Below are 11854 nucleotides of genomic sequence, written 5' to 3'. Positions count from 1 at the left end.
TACTTCGTTGTGGTGCGTGGGCTTCTCATTGAAGTGGCTTCTCGTGGAGCACAGGCTCTAGGCATGTGGGCTTCAGTAGTTGCAGCACGCAGGCCCTAGAGTTCATGGGCTTCGGTAGTTGTGGTGCGTGGGCTCAGTAGTTGTGGCTCGCAGGTTCTAGAGGGCAGGCTCAGTGGTTGTAGCACACGGGCTTAGTTGCTCCATGACATGTGAGATCTTCCCGGACCAGGGATCAAACCTGTGTCCCCTGCATTGGCAGGTGGATTCTTAACCAGTGCGCAACCAGCGAAGTCCTGCAGATATTTTCAAGTTTGTCCCTTACTTCTTTAAAAAAGTAAAACAGGGCTTCCCTGGTGGCGCAGTGGTTGAGAATCTGCCTGCCAATGCAAGGGACACGGGTTCGAGCCCTGGTCTGGGAAGATCCCACATGCCGCGGAGCAACTGGGCCCGTGAGCCACAATTACTGAGCCTGTGCGTCTGGAGCCTGTGCTCCGCAACAAGAGGGGCCGCGATAGTGAGAGGCCCCCGCTTGCTGCAATTAGAGAAAGCCCTCGCACAGAAACGAAGACCCAACACAGCCATAAATAAATAAATAAATAAATTAAATTAAAAAAAAAAAAAAAGTAAAACAACTTAAAATCTGTGCCCGATCATTCCAGCACCTGAAGTATGTGTGGGTTTGTTTCTAATACTTGTTTCCAGCTGGTTCTCAAGGATGGTGGTGATTCCTTTTCTACCTGGTCACCTTCGTCTATATTTTGTTCATGGTAATTTCTTAAAACTGTATAAATAATTGAAGTCTAGCATGAAGGTTCCTTCTTCCAGAGATTTGTTTGCTTCTGCCACACGTGTGGGATGAGGTCACCTTAACTAAATGTCCAGCTTGTGTGGACCGTGGTGGGGAACCCAGACCCAGCCTTCGAGCTCACGTGAGGATGGGATTACTTCTGATTCGCCTGAGGGTGAAGCTGTTATGAACCTCAGGTTAATGAATTAAAGAAGGGTTAGAACCCCCACTTTGGACCCCTGAAATGACTTGTGGTCTTTTCACTCCTACAAGGCATCCAAAACCCAGGTCAGTTTGCAGTTATTTCTTCCAAAGCACGATACTCACCCATCCGCACACTAAAGAAGCACTGAATTCAACAAGGAGTGGAGGTGTTTATCCTGGCAGAGGCTTAGGAAGGACATGCTGGTTGTCCCCAGTCTTCAAGGGCTGTCACATGAAGGAGAAGCTAGGCTTACTGAGAGCAGAGCCAGCCAGCGCCACAGGGGGAGGTAGACAGGGACTAAAAAAACTCAGTGGAAGGGAGCTGTCCTCAGACTCCAGTGGGATATGTCACAGAGGCCATTCCAACCCTGGCTTTGGGGGCTGGAGGGGACTAGGTGTCTTGGAGACGCGTACGATCTTCTGGTCTTAACCAGGCCCTTGCCCCTCGGGTCGTGTGTCCGCACAGCCACGTCCCCGCCTCCTCCCATCAGCTCAGTCAACATGTTCAAGCTGCCAGAGTTCAAGATTTTATTTTAAAACAATAGTAAACAATTTTCATTGATTTTTCTTAAGTCAAACCACCTCACACTTGGCTTATCTCAGGCAAAAAGTAAAAAATAAAAATGAGAAGGGAAGGAAAGGAAAATGTGGGGACTGACCAACCTTCCCCAGAAATAGGCCCCTGGTCCTGGCATCTGGAATGGCTTTGGACACTGTCTTTAACAAATGAGAAAAGAAAGCACCAAAATATTGTGCTTCAGCAGCAGATTAGGAACCTCCACAAAGAAAAGGCGGCCGGGGGAGGGAGGGGGTCGGGCCCTGAACACAGGTCCCGAGCAGCCTGGTTCAGTTCTAGAAGCTTCCGAGTCTGGACGCATCTCCTCTCCACAGCTCCGTTTCAAAGCGACTTCAAGATTGGGAGGAGTCGTCCTCCGAGCTGGGCAGTGGGGATCTGTGAGCCACACGCCGGACACAGGCTTGGGGTGACCCAAGCAGGCTCCCAGCCTCTCGGAGGGGGGTCGGGAAGGACAAGGAATGCTCAGAGCACACAGAGGGGAGGGAAGGGTGGGGACAGTGGGCACCGCTGCCCCACTCCTCTCACCAGCTCCTGCTTCCTCTGCGTTTTGTTCGGGTGGAGATGAAGACGAACCACTAGCGGACGGCAGGACAGGAAAGAGCTGTAAACAGCTTGGGTTTGCTCACCCGCATGTGCAGGCTCTTCCATCAGAAAGGGACCGCTGTCTTGGGGACAGGGAACCAGAGAAAGCCCTTGCGGAGCACGGTCGATGAGGGTAGGACACAGCGATTGCAGCGCAGACGCTTGCTCTCTCTGGGCCTGGCCCCCACACGGGAAACACTGACCGAGGTTCTGGAATGGCGTTGGCGGCAGGGCGGGCATGGGGGTGCCCCCTCCTCCTGGGCCCCCAGGCCGTCTCTCGGGCCCAGGGCAAAGGGCCTGGAAGCTGACCTGGGCTCCTCGGTACGCAGGACAGCCCCCGCAGAGCTGGCTCTTCCACTCCCTCTCCAAAATCCCATCTGCCTTTGACAAAACCAAAAAATAAATAGTGTGCATTTTCCACGCCACCTAGATTTCCTGGCCCTGTGGCCAGAGGTTCAAGCCCTCCTTCTCTACCCCACGCCCCAGTGCCCATGCCAGGGGCACTTTCCGCCCAACTGGGGGCTGGCAGCAGCACTGTGAGGGTCTCTGGCTGTGAGGCCCCCCGGCAACAGGCCCTCCAGGGTCCTGGTTGAGGGGCTGGCTCAGCCCTTTGGTCCACCTTGTTCATTAAAATTAAAATAAGAAAAAAAAAGGCTCCGCTCGGTGACTTGGGTCTGTAGAGGTCTCTGCTTCGTCCCTCTGTCTGTCATTCCATCCACCCTGCAAGGCATCGTGCAGGCCAGATCTGGAGGCTGGAGCCAGCCACACTCACCGGTCACTGCAATTTCGTCCCCAGCTTGCGCTGTCTGTTCCTGCAAAATGGGGGTGGGGGTCAGATCAGGGGACTCCTGACGTCCAGTGACTCGCCCCTCAGCTGTCTCCTTCCTCCCCACAATCCCATCAGAATGAGTGAGTGCCCACTCCCAGTAGCCCCAGTGGTTGGCTCAAGCTGGGCCAATCAGAGCTCCTGCCCTGGGACCTGGGACTTGGGGCCTAGAGAGGGTCAATGTCTCTGCTGGGCCTGTAACACAGGTGCTCAGCTCTGGAGTCCAAGTGCAGCCAGGAGGCCGGGGCAGGGGCGGGGGCCAGGATGGGAGAACAGAGGCAAGAGGGACCTGGCTGGATTCCAGTAATTATGGGCAGTTCCCACTTATAGATAAGCCAGCATAAGTGGGGTTCTGTTACCATCAACCAAAACAGACAAGAAGGTAGTGAGTTCTCCATTTGGGATGTACATAAGCAAAGGTAGGAGCACTGCTGATAGAAGTTATCGAGTGGATCTGAGTACCTGACTTGGGGGTGTAGCGACACCTACGACGGGCTCAGGAGCCTGAGGGAAGCAGGGACAGCCCCGTTCCGTGGAGGGCCTGGTTCCTCGAAAGACCCCACTGAAATTCAGAAACCTAACTGTCCCCACAGGTCCTGTGTGATGCAGCCCCAGCCTCGTGCCACGGCCAGCCCCCTTGTTCCCTGGCCTCCAGCCACACCTGCCTCTGTCTGTTCAGTGGACTCCCCAAGCTTCCTGTTCTCAGAAGCTTTGCACAAGCTGTTCCCTATGCTAAGAGCACTCTCCCTGCCAAACCCCAACTTGGACAGTCCCGATTTCTCTCTGCTCAGATCTGTCACAGCCGGCCAGCCAGCCCAACCACACACCCTCACGTCACGCTGCTGTCACGAGCTCTCAAGCCCGAGGCACTTGTCGCACAGGTAGGTGCCTCATTCCTCGTGTCCCCCCTGCCGGCCACTGCTGTCTCACTCTGGGCCTATCCCCAGCCCACGGCCTGGCACAGAGCAGGTGCACGTGGAAGTTTTGGTACATCGAGGCAGGTGGCGGCCAGCCGGGAGGGGCGGGGCTGGGGGGCGGGGCCGCTCTGGGAGCCAGGTGGAGAGCCTGGGCCAGCTGGGGCCTTCCGCCAATAATGGGATTGCCTGCCCTAACCCCTCAAATCCCCTTTCCTCACAGATCCAGGGCTTTACCCTTAAGTTCGTTAGGATAATTTGGACCATGATGCCCTAGACACATTTCCCGGCTGCTGTGACCCCGCCCTGCGGTTCCTCTCACCAGGAGCCCAGGGCTCCTCAGGAAACCTCCCAGGCTTGTGCTGGAGCCCAACCTCGCCTCGGCTCCCCTCTGAACCTGGGAAGGAGCCAGGCCTTCCCGACCCCAGCTGGCACCCCACCCAGGATTTGGGGTGCGTGGAGAGCTGAGTCAGAAGAAGGCTCCAAAGCCGGCTTTGCCCTGACTGGCTGTGCAACCACGGGTGCCCCTAACTCACCGCACCTCAGTTTACCCCTCCACAGGAAAGTGTCTGGACTAAACAGTCCCGAGGGGGGTTGACACACAGGCCCCCAGAGAATCCTGGCTGCCCAGCTCTCTGGTTCCAGGCCACAGAGGTTAAAAGCATGGCCCTGGGCCCAAGAGCCTAGGTTCCCAGCCCAGCTCCCACACCCGTGATCTGCAAACCCTTGGTCAAGTGATTCCTCTCCTCCCCTCTCTGAGCCTCAGTTTTCTCGTCTGTAAAATGGGGTCCAGGGGAGGATTCAATGAGGCAGTAGAAGAAAAGTGCTTGGGCAAGTGCCCGGCTCTCGGGGAGCCTTCCAAAACTGGGGGCGGCACTGACCGAGGGCTGTGCCCCACGGAGCCAGGACCCAGTGATTGCTATCCCCTTGACTCACCTGGCTTCTGCCCGGGTTACCGTGTACTCAAACCAGAGTACGTTGGGAATGAGGCTCGTGTCTCGGATTAGGAAGAACTCAGAGATAGGCCTGGAGAGACAGACACCCGGAAATCCAGGACCGTATCAGGACACGAGTCTGTCACCAAGCCAGACTCTCCCACCAGTGCCTGGGGCCGGCGATGCACCCTCTCCCCACCACTTTGCCTGGCCTGTGCAAGACCCAGATGTGTCACCTGTGTGACACTCAGGCAAGGACACTGCCCCAAGGTACACACAGCCCAGAAAGACACATGCTGCTTTCCAAGTCCCTGAGAGGCCAGGCAAGGACAGAGGCTGGCACCTTGGCTTCTGGGCTGAGAAAACCCCTGGGGGAGGTGGAAGCCAGGCGAGTGGGGCCTGCAGCCCTATGTCCACCAGAGGCCTGGGCACTAGGGCCCTCCCAGGGAGACTGAGGCTGGGGTCAGGACGCCTGGGTCCTCCCACTGATGGCCCCTTCGCAGGAGGGGGCACGGGCCATAGTGCCTGGGAAGGTGGGGGGAGCGGGGGACAGCAGCAGGGGCAGGAGGCAGTTACCAGGCTGCTATCCTAGGGAACAGGGGGGTGAGGACCTCCTGGGTGAAGACGAACCAGGCGACGGCCATGAGGCCTCCAGCGATGGCCCCATAGAGCACCTGGCTCCAGGTGTGGTACAGCAGGTAGACCCTGGGCCAAGGACAGAGGGAAGTTCATGAGAGCCAGCCAGAGACCATCCTGCACAGCCTCCCCGCACGCCTGAGTGCCAGCTTCCCTGGACCTCTGCACACACACGGGAGACATACACAGACAGGACAGACTCCTATGACCACACGGACTCAGAGCTACTTCTAGAAGGAGGCAAGGGGTTGGACCCCAACAGCTGCTCCTCTGACTCTAGAAGTGAAGGGATGGCTCAGCTAGGATTTGCCTCCCTTCTGTCCAGCCCTTGAACTTGGAGTTTGTCTGCAAGGGGCTCCTCCAGGACACTGGGAACAATGGCTAACCCTAGAATCTTGGGCTCAACCAAGAGGAGAGAGCAAGGACTGGGTTGCAAGGGGCAGCTGGAGCCCTGGCCCTTTAAAATGAGAGGCCTGGAGCTTTCCTGGTGGTGCAGTGGTTAAGAATCTGCCTGCCAATGCAGGGGACACGGGTTCGAGCCCTGGTCCGGGAAGATCCCACATGCCGCGGAGCAACGAAGCCTGTGCACCACAACTACTGAGCCTGCGCTCTAGAGCCCATGAGCCACAACTACTGAGCCCACATGCCTAGGGCCCGTGCTCCGCAGCAAGAGAAGCCACCGCAAGGAGAAGCCCGCCCACCGCAACGAAGAGTAGCCCCCGCTCGCCGCAACTTGAGAAAGCCCGCGTGCAGCAATGAAGACCCAACGCAGCCAAAAATAAAAAAATAAAAATAAATAAATAAAATAAAATGAGAGGCCTGGGCCCCTCTTCGCAGCCCTGCCCTACAGGCTCTGGGACTCGGGTCCACAGCGAGGTCCAATAGGGACCAAGAATCCAGCTAGACCCCAGTGGGCAGGGCGTGGGGCAGGGGCTCTCCCTCCCGCTGTACCTGCTATAGGAGACTAGAAACGCCACAGTGAGGAGACCCAGGGAGAGTACATGCCTCCACAGCAAGTCCAGGAACCTGGCGTTGTTCGTTTGGTGCATTCTGGGAAAACAAGCCTGTTAGCTGGCCTCAGCCCACAGCCTGGGGCCCAGGCCTCCCACACAGCCCCGGCCCCATCCACATGCTCCCTGGGCACCTTCTGCCTTGGCTGCAGCTCCTCCCACCCCCAGTAGAGGCCAAGCCCTAAATGGCATCCAAAGGGCTTGCAGCAAGTCCCTGGCAGAGGCCAGCCTGGGCCAGTTCAGGGCCACCCCAGCCAGGGCAGAAGCTCACCTTAAATACAGAAAAAGGAAGGAATAGACGGAGAAGAACCACATAAACTGGGAATGGCTGGAGGGCATCCCGTACTTGGTGCCCACTGCCGTGTGGGGACCTGGTGGAGACAGAGAACAGGGCATGATGGGAGGATGCACGCCTCCCAGTAATGCCCTAACCTGGGGGACCCGCAGACCCCCATGGCCTGGGCCCTACCTCCACAGGGCCGTGGCTCCTGGATGACGTGTTTGATCAGCCAGTTGACCCCCTCGTTCAGTGCCAAGCCCCCAAGGAACGAGATCTGCTGGGAAGATAGGGTCAGCAGGGCCTCTGTGTGCTTGCTGGCCGCCGCCTAGCCCAAAGACCGCGGCCTCCCGCTGAACCTCCAGCCCAGTGGACAACCTGGCACCAGCCAGGAGGCTCCACACACCTCAGGAAAGGTGGAAGCGGGGAAGGGAAGGCAAAGCACCTGGGAAGGAATGGTGAGGCCCCTCCTCCCTGGGGTGGGAGTGACTCACTCACCGTGTGCAGCTCCCGCTTGAATATGATGAGGGTCACAAAACCAACGATGACAAATATGGGGCTGAGGCTCAGGTAGGCAAGGAGGTGGCCAGAGAGATCACCTGGGCAAGACAGGGAGAACAGGATGAGGACAGAGCACAGCCATCGAAGAGGGCCTGGCCCCCAGCAAGCCCAGTAGGGCCTCAGTCGGAGAGGTGGTCCCAGCAGGGCCCGGAGCGCAGGGCCAGGCGGCTGGGGATGCCTCAGCACACCAGCTCACCACACCACCTCAGTCACGGGCACAGGGTGTTTACTGAGCACTCAGGTTCACAGATCGTGAGTTTAAAGCAGGTGCCTTCACTCTCCCTGTCCTACAGATGAAGACACCGAGTCCCACAGGGGTTGCATGATTTGTCCAAAGTCACACAGCCAGAAAGAGGTAGGATCTGACTAAAATCCAAGTCTCTAGCCTGGTCCAGGTGCTATACCCATTATCCCACCAAAGCGGGAATTTGAACCTGGCTTGGTCTGACCCCAGAGGCTGGGCCCTGTCCCAGGAGGCAGTCTGGCGGGCACATGGATGCCTCCGGAACGCAGTGCTGTGCGGAGACCGACCCAGCCAAGCCCTGGGCCTCCAGGGGAACCTGGTATTCTCCGAACACCACACAGACTTGGGTCTACACTGTGGACTCTGACAGGGACCAAGGCTGGGGGTGGGGAGGAGGCTACGTTGCCCACTACGGCCACCTGTTGCAGTAAGAGCTTCTCACTGCCTCTCTACTGGCAAAAAATTGGCTACCTATTGACTACCTGCTTTTTACCCCCTAAAAGGTCTCGGCGGGAGGATCCTGAAGCCAACAGACAAGAGCCACTTTCCTGCTTGCCCAAGGGCAGGGCTAACACCGAGTCCAAAGGCCACCCTCACCATTTGAGACAGGGCAGCTATGTAGCAGCTCTGGGGTCAGAGAGTGTGGTTTAGTTCCCGTGCCAGCACTTGCTGGCTACATGACCTCAGGCCAAGGACTTCACCTCCCTGAGCCTCAGCTCTCTCACCCGTGAAATGGGGATATCAGTAGCCGCCTCCTACAGCCATGGGAGCTCTGATGTGACCAGGCCTGTGAGACGCCCAGCTCGGTCCCTGGCACCCAGGACACTTCCACGTTTGGAGAACTCAGTGTGGGAAATGGCCCCACCACCAGCCTGGCCTCACACAGGCAGCAGGAAGGTACCCACCCAGGGCCGAGCCCAGATTCCAGGCTGAAGGGATGGGCACACACCTGGCCTCCCCCACACCTACCCAGGATAGGGCTGGCTTTGAACTAGCCTGGGAGAACAGGCCAGCAACATAGGTCCAAATGCTAGTACTGCCATAGGCCCCCTGGATGACACTGGGTGAGGCCCTTCCTTTTTCTGGGGTTCTGTCTCTTCATCCACACAGTGGCCTGGCCCCCTCCAGCCCTGAGATTCTGGGTCTCTCAGCTGTCCAGCTGATGCCCAGGACACTGGGTCATCAGGAGGACAGGAAATGGCCCCCAAACCTTTGGCCATCTCCATGGCCTGTCTCACAGCAAGCACTACCTTTGGGCCTTCCTGCAGATGCTGTCAGCAACTCTGGCCTCACCATTCTCCGGTCTAAGCCCCCCCGGTGGCTCTCTCAGCCCCTAGGATAAGTCCCACCTCAATCCAGCTCATCCAGCCCTGCAGTCCTGGCCCTGCTTCCCTCCCACCTTCTGCTCCAGTTCCAGGAACCAAATTCTAGTTCCCTGAACGCACCATGTTCTGTCCTACTTCTGGACCTTTGCACACACTGTTTCCCCCACCTGGGATGCTGTCTGGGTTAACTCAACATAAATTAAGTACCTACCACAGTGGAAAAAAAAAAAAATCACACTCCTGCCATTGCAGAGCTCGCAGAATCTGTAACCAGGGCATCGTTCATGACACCACTCATTAGTGGAACTATCTGGCCTGCGTCTGTCTCTCCCTCTAGAAAGTAGGTGCCATGAGTGCAGGGATGGGGTCTCTACACCCCACTCAACCCCCCAAGCCCAGCACAGCGCCTGGCACTTAACTGGGCTCTAAAATGATGTTAAATGAATGGAGAATGGATGAAGGAAGCAGGGTCAGTGTGATGAGGGGCGCGAAGGAGAAGTGCAGGGGGTCACAGAAGAGTTAGCAGGGGGACTAGACCTTGAGAGAGGCCCCCAAGTTCAGCCAGGTCTCTCCTCCAGGCACCCACAGTCCCTGCAAAGGGTCCCTCATCACAGCCTGAATCATGCTGCTCACATCTGCCAGGTTCCTTCTTCTCGCCGTGAGCACCCAGAGAAGTACTCCCAGGCCAGGGAGGGGAAATCATGAAGGTGCTGAGGCCTTAAGCAGGTCCCTTCCCCATTCCAGGCCTTGGTTTCCGTCCTGTAAAGTGGGTTTTTTTTTTCACAGTTCGGGAGTTCAGGGACATATTGGTTTGTTCACCGTTCAAAATGCAGAGCAAGCCCAGGGCCTGGCATTCAGGAGGTGCTCAGTGGATACCAGCTGAATGAATGATGGGTGAATGGCGGGCAGGCAGGCAGACAGTAGGGCCCAACAGCTGCAGGGCCGCCCCACCCCCAGTATAACCCAGAACACCTAGGGTCAAAGTTTCCTGGCATCCAGGCCTGGGGCCCTCGGCAGGGCCAGGTTCTCATGTCTCTGCATGAATAGGCCTTTCCTGGGGCAACCAGGGCTCAATGAGGGGGCCCCCAGCCTCACCCAACACCCAACCATCCTACACATAGATGGCAGTGTGGGCTTGAGAGGGTCCTGGGAAGGTGGGATCATGTTAACTGCAGTTATTTCCTGAATGTTTACTGTATGCCAGGCACTGCACTCAGCCTTTCTCACATCTCCTATTTCTGATTCTCACATCACCACTAGAAGGGAAGCACTGTAATTAGTTCCACTTTAGAGAGGCACAGAGAGGTGAAGTCACTCGCACAAGGCCTCGGCCTGAACTCTGACCCCAAGGTCCAAGCTCTGCACCACTCTACTAAACCGCCTCCAGAACGGTCACTAAAGGACCTCACAGATGGAAAACGCTGAGCTTCTGGAGCTGTGTCTGATGGGAAGCTCCAGAAGTCAACATCCCAGAGGCTGCCTGACCCCTCACTGGGTCCCCTGAGTTGTAGAGCAGTGCCCTACCCAGGGCGTGGCATCAGAAGTACTCAAACAACGAAGAGCTGCCCGGTCTCGACTTGCACACTCCCAGCAATGGGGAGCTCTTTCTTCCAGGCAGCCCAAAAGCACTGTTTGAAGGAAAAAGGCACTCCCTACACGCCGAGGAGAGAGTTCAGTCTCTCCGGCTCCGGGAAGGGCGGGGAAAAAGGCCCCAGGTCCAGGCCAGTGATCCGTTCCCGCCTCACGCAGACCACCACCCCATTACAGCCCACCGGAGCCCCGGGACCCAGTGGAGCACCCCGGCCGCGCAGCCGCAGAGTGCGCGAGCGAGCGGCTCACAATTTCGCCCAGCTCATCGCCACACCACTGCGCCTGCGCGGCGCGCGCGCCGGCCGAACCCTCCGTGGCTCACTATTTGACAGTTCCCACCCCGGTCCCCCGGCGCCCCCTCTGCGGGCTTGCGCCGGCCGGAGCTCCCGGCACTGACAGGCCGGCCCCGGGAAGGCGTCCTCGGAGCCGGGGTTGTCTTTTACCTGCAGGATATTCGACGTGGGTGAGGGTCACCGGCCGCCATGAAGCGGCGAGCGAGCACTGTCCGTCCGCTGCCATCTTACCCGGAGACCGGGCTTCGCCGAGCAGCCAATGGGGAGCCAGGGGGGCGGTGGTCCTGACCTATCACGCCGGGGGAGGTGCCGCGCACCCAATCGGAGGCCGATACAGGTAGCGGCGCAGCCATTCACCGTGCAGGCCGTGGGGCAGGCCCGAGCGGCGAATCAGGAAGCAGGGCCCCTAGGAGCCTGCGAGCCGGCTAAGACGGCGCCCAATCCGGGACGAGCGCAGGTAGGTGGCTAACCAATCAGAGAAAAGGAGGGTTTCGGCACACAACAAAGAGTAGAACAGCCAATCAGAAGGTGAGGCCGGCTCGCGGTGTGGGCAGGGCGGGCCAATCACCCGCTAGCTTGGGGGGCGTGTTGAGCTTTGGTGGGAGCTTTGGTTTGGTGGGGACCTGCTCCGAGTGAAGGCTTCCTCGGTACCCGGAGCCAGCCTGGGGTCGGCAGGACTTGAGCGCCCGTCAGAGCGCATGCTCGAAGCGGGGAGGCAACCTCGGCACTATGGAGTCTGAACTCACCTACTTTTAGTTATGAGTAAACTGAGGCCAGAGACCCAGAGAGGACTTATTTTCCTTTGCCCTTTACTGACTGGCAACAGGGCAAGTCACACAAAACTGACGACCTTTCCATTAAAGGTAGGGGGTGGGATGGGGGAAGGAACTCCCGGGGCGGGGCGCACGGTCGGCCCGCTAAATGCTTTATGGAAGCTTAACTGATGTCCAGTGGAAGCGTAATTGAAATTAAAAGACTCCGTCCCTCATTTCATTCAATTAACACAGATTTATTGATTCAATCTCATTTATGCTGCTTAATGAGGCATCTTGGGGGCATTTTAAACAAGAGGCCGGTTTTCCACCTATACCTC

General features: G+C 57.7%; 1 protein-coding gene across 14 annotated transcripts; it reads right to left on the bottom strand.

The window, feature by feature from the left end:
* Nucleotides 1-1505: 1505 nt before the first annotated feature.
* DOLPP1 (dolichyldiphosphatase 1) lies at nucleotides 1506-11059 on the bottom strand. Of its 14 annotated transcripts, none has more exons than XR_014247713.1 (11): nucleotides 10912-11059; nucleotides 7247-7347; nucleotides 6941-7028; nucleotides 6743-6842; nucleotides 6413-6511; nucleotides 5402-5530; nucleotides 4827-4916; nucleotides 3439-3538; nucleotides 2923-2962; nucleotides 2094-2531; nucleotides 1506-1943 (listed from the first exon to the last, which is right to left on the bottom strand). XR_014247713.1 is itself a non-coding variant. In XM_082403104.1 (11 exons), exons 1-11 carry the CDS (start codon nucleotides 10985-10987, stop codon nucleotides 1890-1892), a joined length of 1311 nt encoding a protein of 436 aa, XP_082259230.1. In that variant the 5' UTR covers nucleotides 10988-11059; the 3' UTR covers nucleotides 1506-1889. The 14 variants fall into 14 exon arrangements, 13 of the variants coding, with proteins under 13 accessions (XP_082259230.1, XP_082259223.1, XP_082259229.1 ...); XM_082403104.1 differs by having other exon boundaries at nucleotides 2094-2527; XM_082403097.1 differs by having other exon boundaries at nucleotides 1506-2527.
* Nucleotides 11060-11854: the final 795 nt, after the last annotated feature.

This window comes from Balaenoptera borealis, assembly GCF_965194805.1.
Source record: "Balaenoptera borealis genome assembly, chromosome: 8".
NCBI lineage: Eukaryota > Metazoa > Chordata > Mammalia > Artiodactyla > Balaenopteridae > Balaenoptera > Balaenoptera borealis.
This window is presented reverse-complemented; position numbering and strand designations above follow the sequence as displayed.